Source organism: Oncorhynchus gorbuscha, linkage group LG10 (genome assembly GCF_021184085.1).
Source record: "Oncorhynchus gorbuscha isolate QuinsamMale2020 ecotype Even-year linkage group LG10, OgorEven_v1.0, whole genome shotgun sequence".
Taxonomy (NCBI): domain Eukaryota; kingdom Metazoa; phylum Chordata; class Actinopteri; order Salmoniformes; family Salmonidae; genus Oncorhynchus; species Oncorhynchus gorbuscha.
The window spans coordinates 66,071,788-66,091,999 of NC_060182.1; the positions used below are offsets into that span (position 1 = coordinate 66,071,788).

Here is a 20,212-nt window from a genome sequence, read left to right on the forward strand (position 1 = left end):
GAGATTTGACTGCAGAAGAGTTATAAGATATTTCGAGACTGATTTTTATTATATTGTGGTATATAGGTGTAGGGTTGGTTGGTGGTGCAATTTTGTATTTTCTCTCGCTTCCTTTTTATTTTTGTATCACAAATGTAACGTGATTGAACACACGCTACCGCACAGTAGGTGGCAGCATGCACAAACAAAATGTGCGAACGCCATGATACCAAAGAAGAAGAAGAAGAAGAAGAAATTGACGTTAACGCTAATGTGGGACTAAAATGGCGGCTGTCATGAGATTTGTCAAAAGAAGCTGTTTTGGTTCTAGAATGGGTCTTCAATGTTTATCCTTGAGTCGTTCAGCAGCAGTGGCACAATTAGTAAGTCCATATGTTTTTCTTTTTCAATGTCTCCTCAATGCAGTGGCTTGCTTTTTTGACTAGCTACATTTGATTGCAAATGAGTGCCCTTTAATAAACACAAGGGCCTGTTGTTAGCCTACGTTTGCTAGCTAGCGACTACAGTACCAGTATCATAGATACTAGGTTGGCTAGCTGTTTTTGTTCGAATTGATGATAAATGCCGCTTTTAAAATGTGTGTGTGTGTGTGTGTGTGTGTGTGTGTGTGTGTGTGTGTGTGTGTGTGTGTGTGTGTGTGTGTGTGTGTGTGTGTGTGTGTGTGTGTGTGTGTGTGTGTGTGTGTGTGTGTGTGTGTGTGTGATACTATATTTTGGTATAACCGTCGATGTCATAGCCATAATGCGATATGGTTTGTCTTAATCTGAGCGTGTGTGTTGCTTTTAACTAACGTTACGTGCACTGTCTCACAACGCTCTGTTGACAGGTTCAGGATGGCGCGTCTGCAGGGAAAACTCTCCCAGAGAGGGTAAAGATAGTGGAGGTGGGACCCAGGGATGGCCTGCAAAATGAGAAGGTAATATTTCACTTTATTAAGAATTGATACTTAAATCAGTCCACTAGTGAATTACATATTTTTGGCGGTCCATTGCATTGGATTGAGTGGGTGGGCGTGTCACTCAAACTCATGAGGAAAAAGTTAGTCCTTCTAGTTATGGAGAACTGGCACAAAAGCCACTGGTTGCAGATTTTATTGTAATAACTCTTGTCTCTCTCCTGTTGGCCCTGTCAGACTGTCGTTCCTTCTGAAGTTAAGATTCACCTGATTGACATGCTCTCAGAGGCGGGTCTTTCTGTCATCGAAGCCACGAGCTTTGTCTCCCCGAAATGGGTTCCACAGGTGAGCTTACTAGAGTGATTTGGGACCATGATTTGGGGTATTTTAACTCAATTGAATGCCATAGAATGGTCCTTTGGAAGGATTGTTGACATATATTTGACATTTGTATCTTAATAGAGAAATAATTCATTGAAGTTAGAACATTTTACATTTTGGCCTTACCCAGGCCTCCTTTTAGACTCCATAATGTTTCATCTGTATGTGCTACAGAGGAAAAATGTGTTTCATATGAAGCTTTACTACTTCCTCTGTAGAATGGGTAGTATTTTGATTTCAATAACAATTTTATTACATTCATATATGGATATTGAAAAATATAAACATAATTATAGAAAATATAGGTACAGGGGAGAGGAGGGTGATGTATGAGCCAATTGTAAGCTGGGGATGATTAGGTGACCATGACTGTATGAGGGCAGGATTGGGAATTTAGCCAGGACACCAGGGTTGACACCCCTGCTCTTACGTGCCATGGGATCTTTCGTGAGCACAGAGAGTCAGGACACCAGTTAATGTCCCATCTGAAAGACTGCACCCTACACAAGGCAATGTCCCCAATCACTGCCATGGGGCATTGGGATATTATTTTTTTTGACCAGAGGAAAGAGTGCCTCCTACTGGCCCTCCAACACTACATCCAGGAGCATCTGGTCTAAGCAGGACAAACCCTACTTAGCTTCAGAGACAAGCCAGCAGTGGGATGCAGGGTGGTATGCTGTTGGATTGTATCATTGCACATCCTGCAAATAACCAGCAGAGGGTGACCAATTTTGATCCATTTTCACATTCACTCTGTTGGAAATGCTTACAAATTGGAACATAACTCAAACTAGCAGAGATCCCACTCTAGAACTTTGATATGCCTGTACAGTAGATCATGTTCAATATATTGAGAATTTAGACAAATCAAATGTTTTATATTTCTCATATTCCTGTTTATTTTTCAATATTGATTATTTGTAAGAAAATTATTGACATCAAAATACTGCTTATATTACAGAGGAAACTGTAAAGCTTCATTTGACACCCATTTTTCCTTTATAGAATATACAGATTAAACATTATTAAACTCTTTATGTTCAGGAGACTCTTACGTGTGTTGTGGTAGATTGTCGTTACAATTGCTTCAGAGGAACCTGGTAAAATTAAGTTTGAAGTGTGCCTAGCCACTGGATGGGTCTAAATGCACTGCCAGCATGCAGTCAAAGCTACTAACCACTTTTCGAGCGAGCTTCAATGCCTTAAGAAAGTATTCATACCCCTTGACTTATTCCACATGTTATAGCCTGAATTAAAAAATATATATATTTTTTTCTCTCACCTATCTACAATACCCCATAATGACAGTGAAAAACATATTTTCAAATTTATTGAAAATGAAATTCAGAAATATATCATTTACATTGTGAAGGAAAATGTTTGTGCTTTTCTAATAACCATTTCGACTGGGTTCATGCAAGTGACTGATTGATCCGGCTCCGGAGGAATCCTCACTATTAGTATAAGCAATTTGGCAGTACACCCAGAACATTGTTGAGAACATAAATGGGTCTATCACTTGGAAAAGAAGCCTCATGTGGTATTGGTTGGTCACATGCATGAACCAAAAGTAAATAATGAATCATGTAAATCATGCATATATAACTTGTCTGTGTAAGCAATATGTAAGAGAACTAACGGGACTGCCCTGAGGGAGCTCCTGTCAGAGCTACACAACAACGTATTCACACCCCTTTTACTATGACACTCCTAATTGAGTTCAGGTGCATCCAATTTCTTTTGATCATCCTTGAGAGGTCCCTACAACTTGGAGTCCACCTGTGGCCATTTCAATTGTTTGGACATGATTTAGAAAGAAACTGATGACAGTGCATGTCAGAGCAGAAGCTACACCATGAAGTCCAAGGAACTTTCTGTAGATCTCTGCGATAGAATTGTGTTGAGGCACATATCTGGGGAAGTTTATAGTGTTGAAGATGTCAAAGAGCACAGTGGTCTCCATCATTAGGAAATTGAAGAAATATGCAACTACTCGGAATATGCAACTACTGCCAGAAGGACAACAGTCTCTACCTCACTTCACCAATCTGGGCTTTATGGGAGAGTGGCCAGATGGAAGCCACTCCTGAGAAAAAGGCACATGACAGCATGCCTGAAATTTGCTAAATGGAATGTGAAATACTGCGAGAATAAGATGAAATATTCTGGTCTGATGAGACAAAAGTCTTACACTTTTGGCCTGAATGCAAAGCACTATGTCTGGAGAACCAGGCACAGCTCATCACCTGTCTAACACCATCCCTGCCGTGAAGCATGGTGGTGGCAGCATGCTATGGTGCTAATCCTATGGAAAGACTTGAATGTTGTTCTCTGCTGCTTCCCATCTAACTAAACAGAGCTTGAAGAAATCTGCAAGGAAAAATGGGAGAAAATACCTAAATCCAGATGTGCAAATGTGATATAGACTTAGCCAAAACAACTCAAAGCTGTAATCGCTGCAGGCACTTGTCTGGATTACTGCAACTGACTGTTGGCTGGGCTCCCTGCCTGTGCCATTAACCCCCTACAACTCATCCAGAACGCCGCAGCCTGTCTGGTGTTCAACCTTCCCAAGTTCTCTCACGTCACCCCGCTCCTCCGCTCTCTCCACTGGCTTCCAGTTGAAGCTCGCATCCGCTACAAGACCATGGTGCTTGCCTACGGAGCTGTGAGGGGAACGGCACCTCAGTACCTCCAGGCTCTGATCAGGCCCTACACCCAAACAAGGGCACTGCGCTCATCCACCTCTGGCCTGCTTGCCTCCCTACCACTGAGGAAGTACAGTTCCCGCTCAGCCCAGTCAAAAATGTTCGCTGCTCTGGCCCCCCCAATGGTGGAACAAACTCCCTCACGACGCCAGGACAGCGGAGTCAATCACCACCTTCCAGGGAGACACCTGAAACCCCACCTCTTTAAGGAATACCTAGGATAGGATAAAGTAATCCTTCTCACCCCCCCCTTAAAAGATTTAGATGCACTATTGTAAAGTGGCTGTTCCACTGGATGTCATAAGGTGAATGCACCAATTTGTAAGTCGCTCTGGATAAGAGCGTCTGCTAAATTACTTAAATGTAATGTAAAATGTAAAGTTGCTTCTACGATGTATTGACTCAGGTGTGAATACTTATGTAAATTTATATATTTCTGTATTTTATTTTCAGTACATTTAGCAAACATTTTGAAAAACATGTTTTTACTTTGTCATTATGGGGTATTGTGTGAACTATTTTATCAATTTTTAATTCAGGCTACAACACAACATTGTGGAATAGGTCAAGGGGTATGAATACATTCTGGAGGCACTGTAAACTAGTGCACTCAGATCATATCCTGATATCGACAGCAGATGAGTTAGCTATATTATGAATATAACTTAGCTAGCTAACCTGAGTCAAGCTCACGTTTAAATTGCATGAAAACTGAGATTTCAATTTTAAATGAATGTGTAGATGGTTAAGTAATTGAGCAGTGCACCAGGAGTACTTGCCACTGTGATTCCTGAAATGCAGAGCCTGTTGGAGTGTTTTTCGACTCCTAAATTATACTTCTGTTACATAGAGCTAGCTAACCAGCTGAGCTAGAAAACTGTCTCATTGACCACCAAATGTTGCTAACGCTAGCTAGCCACTTAATATAACTTGTTTTCTCAACGTATGTTTAGCCAAGTTGTTATGAATACAACTCCCATCTGCTGTTAATTCCAAATGTGTTTATAGCTTTGATTGCATGCTTACAGTGAATTCAGAGCCATTCAGTGGTTTGCTATACTACAAACATTTTACCAGGTTCCCATGAAGCAATTGTAATGACCGTTCTCCACAACATACCCTAAGAGTTTTTTCTGATTTGCAAGTGGCTCTGCGGGAACACACTAAATGTATTGGGTAAAGTGTTATGAAATGTAATGTTGTGTAATATTTCAAATTGTAAATAACCGCCTTAATGTTGCTGGACGCTAGGAAGAGTGGGGCTCCTTAATAAATACAAAATAGTGTGTTTAATTGTTTATTAGAAACACAGTTTGAGATCATTGAGGGGATTTTGCCAGTGGATGTATTTGACTTCCCTGAAAAATGTTGTCCAAGGTTGTAACAATAACCAAGGGTACCGGGACTTAGCGAAGACTCCATTGCATAGTTTGTGATGTGTCCTCAGAGACGGAAGAGGAAGTGAGACATCACACTCCTTCATTTCTTCGAGTTCATATACAGTCAATGAACTAAGCAGATCAGACTCAGCTGCTAATGCATTGGTGTCTATGGGAGAGCTACCCCGTTAAGCAGACAGAACTTACTATTTATTTTAAATGGTAAATGGCCTGAGTGGGACATCTTCATTTATCCATCTTTGGTGTCTTTTCCCCCCTGATTGGCAGATGGCAGACCAGGTGGAGGTGATGATGGGGATCCACAGAAGGCCAGGTGTGTCCTACCCCGTTCTGACCCCCAACCTCAAGGGATTCCTGGCAGCTGTAAGTTCCTACCTGGGCTCCATGGCACTCTGCTTATGTCACCTCAATATCATATATATACACAAATTACTTAAAAGCGAGAAGTTAGAATAACTAATTAATTCCATCAAGCGTCATCATACACTGTTGTAAAATCAGTGTCCCATTTTATATTGTAGGTATCGAGCAAGTATGTGGCTGTTTTCCCAGGTGAATGCAGGAGCTGCAGAGGTGGCCATATTTGGTGCAGCCTCGGAGCTGTTCAGTAAGAAGAACATAAACTGCTCTGTGGATGAGAGCCTGCAGCGCTTTGAGGTCGTCACCAAAGCAGCCAAAGAGGCCGGCGTGCCAGTCAGAGGGTAAGACGGACTGACAGACGGACAAAGAAGCTGAGGTAGAAAATGAGGAGCAGTGATTGTCAATGGAGAACATCTGTAGGGTTGGTCACATTCCTCTTATGTCCATGCTCTGTTTCCTCAGGTATGTGTCATGTGTGCTGGGATGCCCATATGAGGGCAAGGTGTCACCAGACAAAGTGGCTCAGGTGAGTTCCTCTGACTCAGACCAAGCCTAGCATTCTTTCCCTTTTCACTGAGAAATATCTCATCTTCCCTTATAAATGTCATTATCCTCCAAATAGATTTAATTGAACATTGTTATAGAGCTTTAAAACTGCTTGAGGATTTCACTTGTAACTCTTTAATGCAGGTAGCCAAGCGTCTGTACTCCATGGGTTGCTATGAGATATCTCTGGGTGACACCATAGGTGTGGGTACCCCAGGTGGCATGACTGAGATGCTGCAGGCGGTGAGCAGAGAGGTGCCCGTCAATGCTCTGGCAGTCCACTGCCATGACACCTACGGTCAGGCCCTGGCCAACATTCTCATTGCTCTGCAGGTACTGTATATTCCCAGTTGGCATTAGATAGAACATTGCGGCCCCACTCGCCTATGGGGATACCAACCTGTGTTTACCCCATTGGCTCACAGCAAGAAAACGTGACTTTTTTCAAATGTAATTTTCTTGTTTTCTGCTTGTTTTAGTCAATTGCAAAACTACATTTAAGAAAGGTACAACATTTCTAAAGATGACTTTTCAACATTGCCTGCTCTAGAGTGTTCTCACATCTTACAAAAATGTAATGTTGTAGGGCTTCTCTTATGCCCCTTTTAATGATGGCGCTAGCAGCTACGCAGGTGCTAGCTTGCTACCAACAACAATATTAAGCTTGCCAAGACCAACAGCACAAACAAATAGACGATACAGCTACAAGAGTGAGTAGAGTTAGACTATACAAGTTAAATGTATTACCTGTGATGAAATGTTTTCCATACACATAGCTACACTACCGGTCAAAATTTTTAGAACACCTACTCATTCAAGGGTTTTTATTTATTTTTGCTCATTTCTACAATGTAGAATAATAGTGAGGACATCACAACTATGAAATAACGCATGGAATAATGTAGTAACCAAAAACGTGTTAAACAAATCAAAATATATTTTATATTTGAGATTCTTCAAATAGCTACCATTTGCCATCATGACAGCTTTGCACACTCTTGGCATTCTCTCAACCAGCTTCACCTGGAATGCTTTTCCAACAGTCTAAACATACTAAATAAATCACAGACAGTTTCACCAGTAAAGCACCCTCACAGCATAATACACATGGAGATTATCCATTCACACACATCACGTCTCACAAAGACACAGCGGTTGGATCAAAAATCTCCAATTTGGACTCCAGGCCAAAGGACAGATTTCCACCAGTCTAATGTCCATTGCTCGTATTTCTTGGGCCAGGCAAGTCTCTTCTTATTGGTGTCCTTTTGTAGTGGTTTCTTTGCAACAATTTGACCATGAAGGCCTGATTCACAGTCTCTGAACAGTTTATGTTGATGTGTCTGTTACTTTAACTCTGAAGCATTTATTTGGGCTGCAATTTCTGAGACTGATAACTCTAATGAACCTCTGCAGCAGAGGTAACTCTGGGTCTGCCATTCCCAAGGCGGTCTTCATGAGAGCCAGTTTCATCAGAGCGCTTGATGGTTTTTACGACAGCACTTGAAGAAACTTTCAAAATTCTTGAAGTGTTCCGTATAGATTGACCTTCATGTCTTAATGAAATGTTGGACTGTCGTTTCTCTTTGCTTATCTGTCCTTGCCATAATATGGACTTGGTCTTTTACTAAATACGACTACCTTCTGTATACAAGCCCTGCCTTGTCACAACACAACTGATTGGCTCAAACGCATTTAGAAGGACAGAAATTCCACAAATTAAGAAGGGACACCTGTTAATTGAAGTGCATTCCAGGTGACTACCTCATGAAGCTGGTTGAGAGAAACCCAAGAGTGTGCAAAGCTGTCATCAAGGCAAAAGGTGGCTACTTCAAAGAGTCTCAAATAAAAAATATATTTTGATTTAACAATTTTTTTGGTTACTTCATTATTCCATGTGTTATTTCATAGTTTTGATGTCTTCACTATTATTCTACAAAGTAGAAAATAGTACAAATAAATAAAAACCCTTGAATGAGTAGGTGTTTTAAAACTTTTAACCGGTAGTAACGTGTAGCCTACTTGGACACCGGGTCCCCACATTTCCTACTCTCCCAACCCGAATAGCCTGAAGCCACAGGGCTCTTCTCGCAGGCTCTATTTTCCTACGTGGGAGCATTGCAAACTGTAGTTCAGAATTTTTTCAAACCTGGTTACAGGTACTGTACATTGAACAACTTACAGTGGGACAAAAAAGTATTTAGTTAGCCACCAATTTTGCAAGTTCTCCCACTTAAAAAGATGAGGCCTGTAATTTTCATAGGTACACTTCAACTATGAAAGACAAAATGAGAGAGAAAATCCAGAATCACATTTTTTAAATTCATTTATTTGCAGATTATGGTGGAAAATAAGTATTTGGTCAATAACAAACGTTTCAATACTTTGTTATATACCCTTTGTTGGCAATGACAGAGGTCAAATGTTTTCTGTAAGTCTTCACAAGGTTTTCACACACTGTTGCTGGTATTTTGGCCCATTCCTCCATGCAGATCTCCTCTAGAGCAGTGATGTTTTGGGGCTGTTGCTGGGCAACACGGACTTTCAACTCCCTCCAAAGATTTCCTATGGGGTTGAGATCTGGAGACTGGCTAGGCCACTCCAGGACCTTGAAATGCTTCTTACGAAGCCACTCCTTCGTTGCCCGGGCGGTGTGTTTGGGATCATTGTCATGCTGAAAGACCCAGCCACGTTTCATCTTCAATGCCCTTGCTGATGGAAGGAGGATTTCACTCAATATCTCACGATACATGGCCCCATTCTTTTCTTTACACGGATCAGTCGTCCTAGTCCCTTTGCAGAAAAACAGCCCCAAAGCATGATGTTTCCACCCCCATGCTTCACAGTAGGTATGTTGTTCTTTGGATGCAACTCAGCATTCTTTGCCCTCCAAACACGACGAGTTGAGTTTTTACCAAAAAGTTATATTTTGGTTTCATCTGACCATATGAAATTCTCCCAATCTTCTTCTGGATCATCCAAATGCTCTCTAGCAAACTTCAGATGGGCCTGGACATGTACTGGCTTAAGCAGGGGGACACGTCTGGCACTTCAGGATTTGAGTCCCTGGCGGCGTAGTGTGTTACTGATGGTAGGCTTTGTTACTTTGGTCCCAGCTCTCTGCAGGTCATTCACTAGATCCCCCTGTGTGGTTCTGGGATTTTTGCTCACCGTTCTTGTGATCATTTTGACCCCACGGGGTGAGATCTTGCGTGGAGCCCCAGATCGAGGGAGATTATCAGTGGTCTTGTATGTCTTCCATTTCCTAATGATTGCTCCCACAGTTGATTTCTTGAAACCAAGCTGCTTACCTATTGCAGATTCAGTCTTCCCAGCCTGGTGCAAGTCTACAATTTTGTTTCTGGTGTCCTTTGACAGCTCTTTGGTCTTGGCCATAGTGTAGTTTGGAGTGTGACTGTTTGAGGTTGTGGACAGGTGCCTTTTATACTGATAACAAGTTCAAACGGGTGCCATTAATACAGGTAACGAGTGGAGGACCGAGGAGCCTCTTAAAGAAGTTACAAGTCTGTGAGAGCCAGAAATCTGGCATGTTTGTAGGTGACCAAATACTCATTTTCCACCATCATTTGCAAATAAATTCATAAATCCTACAATGTGATTTTCTGGATTTTTTTCCCCTCATTTTGTCTGTCTTGGTTGAATTGTACCTATGATGAAAATTACAGACCTCTCATCTTTTTAAGTGAAAGAACTTGTACAATTGGTGGCTGACTAAATACTTTTTTGCCCCACTGTATAACAAAAAAATCTACGACGAAGTTGGCTTTTTTACAATGGGGGTATGTTTACCCCAATTTCTGGGCGTGGTCGAGGTGAATTCCTTGTTTTGTCTTGAATATCGACTCTGAAGCTGAGTGCAATATAGAGGACTCTGATTGCTGTATGAATAGTACTGGAATTCTACTGGCATGCATTTGAAGATGCGGTTTTCTTTTTGCAGATGGGTATCAGTGTTGTGGACTCGTCAGTGGCAGGCCTTGGCGGGTGTCCATATGCACAAGGGGCTTCTGGCAATGTGGCCACAGAAGATGTGGTGTACATGCTGCACGGACTTGGCATTCAGACGGTGAGAATTCTCCTCTTCCCTCTCTTTTTACTGGTCTCCCACTTTCACTTCCTCCCTCAGTTCAATGGAATCTGGCAAACTGTTACGAGATAGTGTTCTACTTCCTCTGTATTGACAGAATCATTGTCATCAGTGTTTACTTCAACACAAAGCATTGCACACAATGAGTTCCCTGTTTGTGTGTGACTCTGTCCTTCCTCTCCCTCTATCTCAGGGAGTGGACCTGCCAAAGCTGATGGATGCTGGAGCTTTTATCTGTCGTTCCCTGAACAAAAAGACAAGCTCGAAAGTGGCCCAGGCCACCTGCAAACTCTGAACCTGGCTCCACAAAGGCCTAGAAGAGTGATGTCACGAGTGATTCCTACAGACAAGGCTAAAAGGCATTACTAAGGCAACACACCTGTGCCACAGAGGTGTAATATATTTTGATTAGCTGTTCAGATAAAGATGGTTGTAAGAACTGTGTGTTCCATTATTTGATATAAGTCAAGTACCTCGCTTATAAATGAAGAAATCTAAATAGTTGGAAAGCCTTGCTCAAGTGGTGCCTTATCATGTCCTACATAAACCTGGTGCCTTGCCCGCTACCTTTTGTGTTACATGATTATTGCAAATACACTAATCATGGATGGAAACGTTATTCTGAATCAATTATGCTGTTTTAATATAATTTAAAGTTAAATGAACAACGAAGTTAAAAGGGATTGCCTGACTTGTACTTCAGTTGCTTGGTGTACAAACAGCCTTGTCCTTATTTGTCAATCCTTATGTTTAGCCAGTTGTCGTAACAGTGGCAAAGGGATGGGTCCTGCCAGTGTATTGCAGTAGGTATCCTAAACAGATCTTGATGTTTGCAGAGTGGAATAGAAAATACATGTATTGATAAGAATCAACCAATTGTTTTCTATTATGGGACAGGAAGTCACAGGATTTAGTCATTCTGATGTCATGTTTATTTCTATTGAACCAAACTTCCAACTATCCTTACTTGACAACCACTTAGGAGTTACAAGCCTACCATATTAGGACTATTAAAGTCCATTCCTGCAGTTTGAGTGGAATTTGTCTGTTTTTCTTTTTTTGTTTATGCACACATGACTAAGTCGCTTTGGATAAAAGCGTCTGCTAAATGGCATTTATTATTATTATTATGTAAATATTTATTGTAAAAGGTTACACTTCTGAATTAAAGCCATTTGAAAAGTTTGTCTCAAATCTAAGGAAGCACATTTTTCTTTGCTGTATTTTCAAAAAATAAATACGAACATTTTTTATGAATGTGTTATGCATATTTAACAGAACAGGTTATATAATCTAATGCATTTACACAGCCAGTGTCTGTGACACGTCTACAGTGTAGCCAAAATGTCTACCAGCACAACACTCCTCATCCTACTAGGGCGAAGAAATGACTCACATAGGGATCTGGGGATTATATAACAGTAGACTAGTTGAGGATTTGACATTCATTCATGGGCACTACAAAACCAATCAAAGGTGGATCCATTGAGATATTTGTAAACCATTGGATTCGTGTATGTCCCTAATGGTTGAGGGATATAGTCTGAGAGGTTGTGATTTTACTGGAAAGCAAGTGATGCAAATCAAATCAAAGTTTATTTGTCATGTGCGCCGAATACAACAGGTAGACCTTACAGTGAAATGCTTACTTACAAGCTCTAACCAATAGTGCAAAAAAGGTGTTATGTGAACAATAGTAGCGAGGCTACATACAGACACCGGTTAGTCAGGCTGATTGAGGTAGCATGTACATGTAGATTGGGTTAACGTGACTATGCATGTGTGATGAACAGAGAGTAGCAGTCGTGTAAAAGAGGGGTTGGTGGGTGGCAGGACACAATACAGATAGCCCGGTTAGCCAATGTGCGGGAGCACTGGTTGGTCGGCCCAATTCAGGTAGTATGTACATGAATGTATAGTTAAAGTGACTATGCATATATGATAAACAGAGAGTAGCAACAGCGTAAAAAGAGGGTTTTGCGGGGGGGGGGCACACAATGCAATTAGTCCGGGTAGCCATTTGATTACTTGCTCAGGAGTCTTATGGCTTGGGGGTAAAAACTGTTGAGAAGCCTTTTTGTCCTAGATTTGGCACTCCAGTACCGCTTGCCATGCGGTAGTAGAGAGAACAGTCTATGACTGGGGTGGCTGGTGTAAAGGTCCTGGATGGCAGGCAGGTTAGCCCCAGTGATGTACTGGGCCGTACGCACCACCCTCTGTAGTGCCTTGCGGTCAGCATTGCCATACCAGGCATTGATGCAACCAGGATGCTCTCGATGTTGCAGCTGTAGAACCTTTTGAGGATCTCAGGACCCATGACAAATCTTTTTAGTTTCCTGAGGGGGAATAGGCTTTGTCGTGCCCTCTTCACGACTCTCTTGGTGTGTTTGGACCATTCTAGTTTGTTGTTGATGTGGACACCAAGGAACTTGAAGCTCTCAACCTGCTCCACTACAGACCCTCCGATGAGAATGGGAGCGTGCTCAGTCCTCCTTTTCCTGTAGTCCACAATCATCTCCTTAGTCTTGGCTACGTTGAGGGATAGGTTGTTATTCTGGCACCACACGGCCAGGTCTCTGACCTCCTCCCTATAGGCTGTCTCGTCATTGTCTGTGATCAGGCCTACCACTATTGTGTCGTCTGCAAACTTAATGATGGTGTTGGAGTTGTGGGAGCCTGGCCATGCAGTCGTGGGTGAACAGAGAGTACAGGAGGGGACTGAGCATGCACCCCTGTGGAACTCCAGTGTTGAGGATCAGCATGGCAGATGTGTTGCTACCTACCCTCACCACCTGGGGGTGGCCCGTCAGGAAGTCCAGGATCCAGTTGCAGAGGGAAGTGTTTAGTCCCAGGATCCTTAGCTTAGCTGAGCTTTGAGGGTACTATGGTGTTGAACGCTGAGCTGTAGTCAATGAATAGCATTCTCACATGTGTTCCTTTTGTCCAGGTGGGAAAGGGCAGTGTGGAGTGCAATAGAGATTGCGTAATCTGTGGATCTGTTTGGGCAGTATGCAAATTGGAGTGGGTCTAGGGTTTCTGGGATAATGGTGTTGATGTGAGCCATTAACAACCTTTCAAAGCACTTCATGGCTACGGACGTGAGTGCTATGGGTCTGTAGTCATTTAGGCAGGTTGCCATTGTGTTCTTGGGCACAGGGACTATGGTGGTCTGCTTGAAACATGTTGGTATTACAGACTCAATCAGGGACATGTTGAAAATGTCAGTGAAGACACCTGACAGTTGGTCAGCACATGCCCAGAGCACACATCCTGGTAATCCATCTGGCCCCGCAGCCTTGTGTATATCGACCTGTTTAAAGGTCTTACTCACGTCGGCTACGGAAAGCGTGACACACAATTGTCTGGAACAGCTGATGCTCTCATGCATGCCTCAATGTTGCCTGCCTCGAAGCGAGCATAGATGTGATTTAGCTCGTCTGGTAGGCTCGTGTCACTGGGCAGCTCGAAGCTGTGCTTCCCTTTTTAGTCTGTAATAGTTTGCAAGCCCTGCCACATAAGACAAGTGTTGGAACCGGTGTAGTATGATTCAATCTTAGCCTGTATTGACGCTTTGCCTGTTTGATGGTTCATCGGAGGGCATAGCAGGATTTCTTGTGAGCTTCCGGGTTCCCGAGTCCCGCACCTTGAATGCGGCAGCTCCACCCTTTAGCTCAGTTCGAATGTTGCCTGTAATCCATGGCTTCTGGTTGGGGTATGTACGTACAGTCACTGTGGGGACAACGTCCTCGATGCACTTATTGATAAAGCCAGTGACTGATGTGGTGTACTCCTCAATGCCATCGGAAGAATCCCGGGAACATGTTCCAGTTAAATGACTGAGTCAGATCTAGACGATTATTGTTTTACCATTTGCCTATTTCGTCATTGTGGCACAGAAACATTTGTTGAGATTCTCTGAGAATTGGTGTTAGCAAGCTAAAAGAATCTGCATAGCAGGCCCAGCTTGTCATTCAGGTTTCTCTTTGCATAGGACAAGGAGTGTTTGTCTTCCACTCCTTGTCCTAATGCAAAGAGAAACCTGAATGACAAGCTGGACCTGCTATGCAGATTCCTTTAGCTTGCTAACACGGACTCCCAGAGAATCTCAACAAATGTTTCTGCGCCACAATGAGGAAATAGGCAGATGGTAAAACAATTAATCGTCTAGATCTGACTCAGTCATTTGAATGTTTGTTGGTCCATTTTTGTCATTGTCATCATTGATTGGGAGAATGCAGAACAGGAAATGGTAAAGTAGATGTTGTCCTTAGCTGGCAGATATGGGCCAATGAGTTGATGACTTGAACATACACATCAGAGAAATTCCAACATCTAATTGAAAATGAATACTAAAGCCATATTTAGTGTTAGAAACATCCTTTCACTGACTGTGCGTGTGTGGACCGACATCAATACGACATACTGTATTACATGGTTATAACAGGATGTCTTGGCGCTTGTGGTCCTGTATGTCACATGGGTCTGTTTTAATGTCCTGACTAGAGATGTTCTGATCGAGTCAGTCAGGGTCACCTGAATGGGGCCAAAAGTCAAGTCCTTTTGTCTAGAATCTAGAAAAAGATTAGTCAACAGGAATGTCAAATAACTACTGTAACATGAGACCGAAGTAAATTACATGTAAACATTTTATTTATCAAAATAATAATGTTCAAAATGGAAGTTTGAAGCTGATTGTGAAGGTTCTGCTCCTGACAATGTGAGGCTATCAGGTATCCACACCAATGTTCCACGAGGAACACTGTAAAGGCTGAGATTTTATGCACTTTATTGTCCACCCTGTTCTTCTTTGCTTTCACGTGCTCCAGCTTTCCAAGATGCCAGGGTTTACTTGCTTAAGTGGACTTGATCAATTAAATAGCAGCGTTCCTTGTCCCTCATTTGAATCAACATAAACCTTGGATGAGGAAGGTTGGTTTACAAGCATGTAAAAACACAGGCAATCTGTTGTAGCTTTGCAACATAAATCTGAGTGGAACCATCCTAATGTAGTCTTGCAATAGAGTAAGTAAAAAAATACAAAATATCCGTAATAATGATAGAGGAGCTTCTATTAGAATAAATGCTGTAAATAAAACTAAATAAATGATTAGAGCGTCAAGTAGTGGGAAGCCACTGTCCATTTTAGAATAATCTTGCAGTAACACTATAAAGTCCAAAGTAAAGAGATTTGTTATCATTCTGTTGTCCTCATATTGAGGTCATAAAACAGGGTAAAAAAATATATTTGAGGGTAATGTTCTACTAGTTTTCATGCAATCTTTTTTCATTTTTTCACTTACACCAAACATCTTAGCTATTTATACAATTGTACGACAGACATCCTTCAGTAAAAAATGTATTACAGATTTCTTGATTTATCTTATATTAATTCTGACTGTTTTGAGGATGTGTTACTGGCTATGTTGTTGCTACGGTGGCTTACGAGGGACAAACAACAGTAATATTGCTGCTTTTTTCTTGTTTTTCAAGCGAAGGTCTTTAGGGAGTATGCGAACACAGAAGTTCACTTCGCCTAGCCTAGTCTTGCTATGAACAAACCAAATCTAGTATGCGGGCACCTTTACCCCTGGCAAGAAACCCCAAAGTAATGTGAAAACAAAGTGAGACTAACTGGAAAAGCTTTGTAAGATGTTACAGTAGACAATTATAGATTTTTTTTTTTTGTATTCAGTCTGGCAGTGGGAACTGAGTTGTATAAAATGGGGTGTGGCTGAAGATCATGGTTGTCTAGCCCCAGGGTCATGGAACATCAGTACAAAGCCTTGCACCATGGCAGTATAGGGCAGTAATAGGACAGTAGAGTCTTAGGAAAAACCTGTCTCTCATACAGAGTCTTAAAGGAGGACAAGCATGAGCAGGCTTGATCAATAAGGTGAGACCTGGCTCCATAGGCATACATGTTGTGGTTGAATCTTGGGATAGTTCAGGCATCCTATGCTGCAGAGGACAGGTTAGGGGCAGACGCCCGCATGTGAGTCGGTAAAGGGGCTTGAAGGTGGCCTGGGGACTGAAACCTTAAGGGTTGTTTCTCCAGCTGAGACATGGGCAGAGTGCAGTTGCTGCAGGAATTCTCCTTGCTGTACCGTTCATTCAGGGCCATGGTGTTCCGTTTTCTCCTCTTATTTTGTGCTATGTGAGCGATCCGCTTGGAGACAAGGTATATGATCTCACAGACATTGAGCACAATGCAGAGGGCCGAGGCGCCCACCATGAAGTAGGTGAAAACTTTCTTCTCTGTGGGGTGGCCGATGTAGCAGTCTACCTGATTGGGGCAGGGGCTGACCTCACACTTGACCAGCCGGGGCAGGTAGAAGCTGTCGTAGATTTTGTGGAGGATGTAGAGGAAGGAGATCTCGATGCCCGTCTTGACGAAGAGACTAAGCAGGTAGGTCCACCAGAGGCCGCCGTGCCTCTTCCCTGTGTTCTCGTACAGCTTGTCCTTGTTGCCGTGCATGGTATTCTTCCGTTCGCGTTCATCGCGATACGCCACATGCATCATCACCATGAAGGAAGGGCAAGTGACAAAGATGAGCTGCAGGGCCCACAGGCGAATGTGGGAGATGGGGAAGTAGTGGTCGTAGCAGACATTGGCACAGCCGGGTTGCTTGGTGTTGCAGTCAAAGTCCTTCTGATCATCGCTCCACACACGCTCCGCCGCCACCACGTACACCATCACCCTGAACACAAACACCACAGAGAGCCAGATACGACCAAATGCCGTGGAGTACTTATTCACCCCACTCAGGAGGGCTTGGAAGGTCTTCCAATCCATGGTTGAGGCTGGATGTTGACAGTCTCTTTTTCAGAACTTGCCTCCTTTTGTTCGATAACTATGGAACACTGGAGCAACCTGAGTAGATAAAAGAGAAGATTGTTGAGGGAAGGCATCAATGTAATCTGGATCCTGGTAGGAATTAATTGCACAATGCACTTCAAAATCGTATGATACAATCCACACAAACAAGAGGAGCTTTTCAGCTTTTTGGGTGTAGGCCTATGTTTATGTGTAGACCTCAATCTACAGCATTTTATAGCAACCAGAAGTACATTATTTCTTATTTGAGAACTTAGGTGTTCTACATTGACTGAGATTTTGTTTCCCTTTTTCAATCGATTTTTTTGATCAGTTTACTTCCACATATCCCACATATTCATAATCATATAGTCAACTTTGTCAACAAAGATCGCTTTAGAATAGTTTATTTCTCCTTGTAATATTTAACTCTTAATATCTAAGGTTTACACAACCTTCCTATAAAGTCAATGAGGCAATTAATACATTTTAAAAACTGATGACAGTAGATGAGAATTGGGGAAAGGGGGATACCTAGTCAGTTGTACAACTGAATGCCTTCAATTTAAATGTGTCTTCCGCATTTAACCCAACCCCTCTGAATCAGAGAGGTGGGGGGGGGGGCTGCCTTAATCTACATCCACGTCTTCGGCGCCCGGGGAACAATGGGTTAGGGCCAGGTGGGCATACAAATTAAGGCATATGCCTCACTTTACCACACACTGACTAGGCTATAACAGTTGGGTTGTCTGTGATATATTGGATAAGAATAATTTTCCAATTAAATCAGAGTTTTACTGTGTGGCTGTACAGGGAAGGAAATCAATGCCATCATGTTTATATGTTCTTTGTTCCCTCATTGTTTATGTCTGCTTATACATGTTACATTTTGGTATAAAGCCAATGTGAACTGTTCAAAAAGTATCCCTAAGAAAGGAATGGATACAGTTGAAAGTAGAATACTTTTTACGCATAGGCCTACCTGCTCTTCTTATTGCGCATATTCAGGTGGCTGAGTAACCTATACATTTTATGATATGTCGGAACAGAGTAAATCTCAGACTTTTGTAGTAACAGAGTAAATTAAATGGGCTATCTGGTTACGCCAAAACATTAGGCTACAATTCAACGTCAGCGGAGTAAGACAATCAAAATACCTTTTTACACCATGCTCTCTAAACTCATCCACAAAGTAAGGAACAGATACATTTATAAAAATAGATAGCCTACTTTTCACTTACTTAACAAATGTCAATCCATTGTTTGTGCTTCAGTTCATAATCAGTTTTCTTCTGTTTTCTGTAGTTAATTCGTTTTACGCATAGATTAGCCCCGCTCAACAGATAGAATGCTGTTGTCATGATTGATGTGTCTTTGGCGTTTGTCTGTGGGTGGGGTTTAAAAAATAAACTTGTAGCCTACCAATTGAGGCCCAGATGGTTTTTTTTCTGGAATGGGCCTACACCACACTGTAAAACATTTCCTGTCAAATGTACAGTAACTCACTGGTTAGTAATTTAGTAAGTTACTGTTAGTAAGTTACTGTATTTGATTTTACAGTACAGCTACTGTAATACATTTTATGGTACCAAAAATGTTCATGTAATCTAATTTACAGTGTAACGCTCATTCCTTCAAAGATAAACGTGAATCCGAACATCACATGCCCTCAGTCCAGCCTCTTTCAGCCTATTGCGGACAGTCTGAGCACTGACTGTGCGTTCCTGGTGTAACTCGACATTGCAATTTATTGCCCTGGCCACATGAGCAGTCCTCATGCCTCCTTGCAGCATGCCTGAGGCACGTTCACGTTCACGATGAGCAGGGACCCTGGGCATCTTTCTTTTGGTGTTTTTCAGAGTCAGTAGAAAGGCCTCTTTTAGTGTCCTAAGTTTTCATAACTGTGACCTTAATTGCCTACTGTCTGTAAGCTGTTAGTGTCTTAACGACCGTTCCACAGGTGCATGTTCATTAATTGCTTATGGTTCATTGAACAAGCATGGGAAACAGTGTTTAAACCCTTTACAATGAAGATCTGTGAAGTTATTTGGATTTTTACGAATTATCTTTGAAAGAGAGGGTCCTGAAAAGGGGACTTTTTTGTTGTTGCTGAGTTTATATACACTACTCACACATTAGCATATTATTGAAATGCCATCTCTTCTCCATTAACTAAACTCAGGACAAACGGAGATAAGGAGCATGTTTTGTTTGTGTTGATGTTCATTTCTATCGCCTGTTTCTATGCACAGTTCTTTCTTCTAGTTGAAACTTGTTCCAGAATGCTTCCAACCCTCCACTAACATAAGAGACCGCCACACCCAGAGATGAATATGAGTTTTTGTTCAGCTGCTGTTTCTTACACCTGATTGGTGGAAAGCATCAAAGGCTTACCTGGTGCTAGGCAGTGGTGGAAAAAGTAACCAACTGTCATACTTGAGTAAAAGTAGAGATACCTTAATAGAAAATGACTCAAGTAAAAGTCACCCAGTAAAATACTACTTGAGTGAAAGTCAAAAATCGTTTCAAATTCCATATATTAAAGAAACCAGATTTCACAATTTTCTTGTTTTTAAAATGTACGGAAGGCCAGGGGAACACTCTAACATTCAGACATAATTTACAAATGAAATAAGTGAGTGAGTCTGCCAGATCAGGGGCAGTAGGGATGACCAGGGTTGTTCTGTTGATAAGTGCGTGAATTGGACTATTTCCCTGTCCTGCTGAGCATTCAAAATGTAATAAGTACTTTTTGGTGTCAAGGAAAATGTATGGAGTAAAAAGTACATCATTTACTTTAGGAATATAGTGAAGTGAAAGTAAAATAAAGCACAGCAATTCCTTATCATATTACCAGTTTTTTAAGTTACCCTCTTTTCATTGTGTTTCTCTATCCTCTTTTCATTGAACACATTTCATTTTTACTTTTGTTTGTTGCATTGACATGCAGAGACCTTCCTTTGCAACACAATATTAGGAATGTGTTTCATTTGGCTA

General features: G+C 41.9%; 2 protein-coding genes across 2 annotated transcripts; one reads left to right on the plus strand and one right to left on the minus strand.

The window, feature by feature from the left end:
- The first annotated feature begins 206 nt into the window (after nucleotides 1-206).
- LOC124045237 (hydroxymethylglutaryl-CoA lyase, mitochondrial-like) lies at nucleotides 207-11,646 on the plus strand. The gene is made up of 9 exons (XM_046364514.1): nucleotides 207-362; nucleotides 827-916; nucleotides 1,133-1,240; nucleotides 5,655-5,750; nucleotides 5,940-6,088; nucleotides 6,210-6,273; nucleotides 6,438-6,626; nucleotides 10,255-10,380; nucleotides 10,595-11,646. The coding sequence occupies exons 1-9, from the start codon at nucleotides 264-266 to the stop codon at nucleotides 10,694-10,696; spliced, it is 1,023 nt and encodes a 340-aa protein (XP_046220470.1). The 5' UTR covers nucleotides 207-263; the 3' UTR covers nucleotides 10,697-11,646.
- A 3,383-nt stretch (nucleotides 11,647-15,029) lies between these two features.
- Nucleotides 15,030-18,589, minus strand: LOC124046365 (gap junction beta-3 protein-like). The gene is made up of 2 exons (XM_046366673.1): nucleotides 18,457-18,589; nucleotides 15,030-17,272 (listed from the first exon to the last, which is right to left on the minus strand). The coding sequence occupies exon 2, from the start codon at nucleotides 17,192-17,194 to the stop codon at nucleotides 16,355-16,357; it is 840 nt and encodes a 279-aa protein (XP_046222629.1). The 5' UTR covers nucleotides 17,195-17,272; nucleotides 18,457-18,589; the 3' UTR covers nucleotides 15,030-16,354.
- Nucleotides 18,590-20,212: the final 1,623 nt, after the last annotated feature.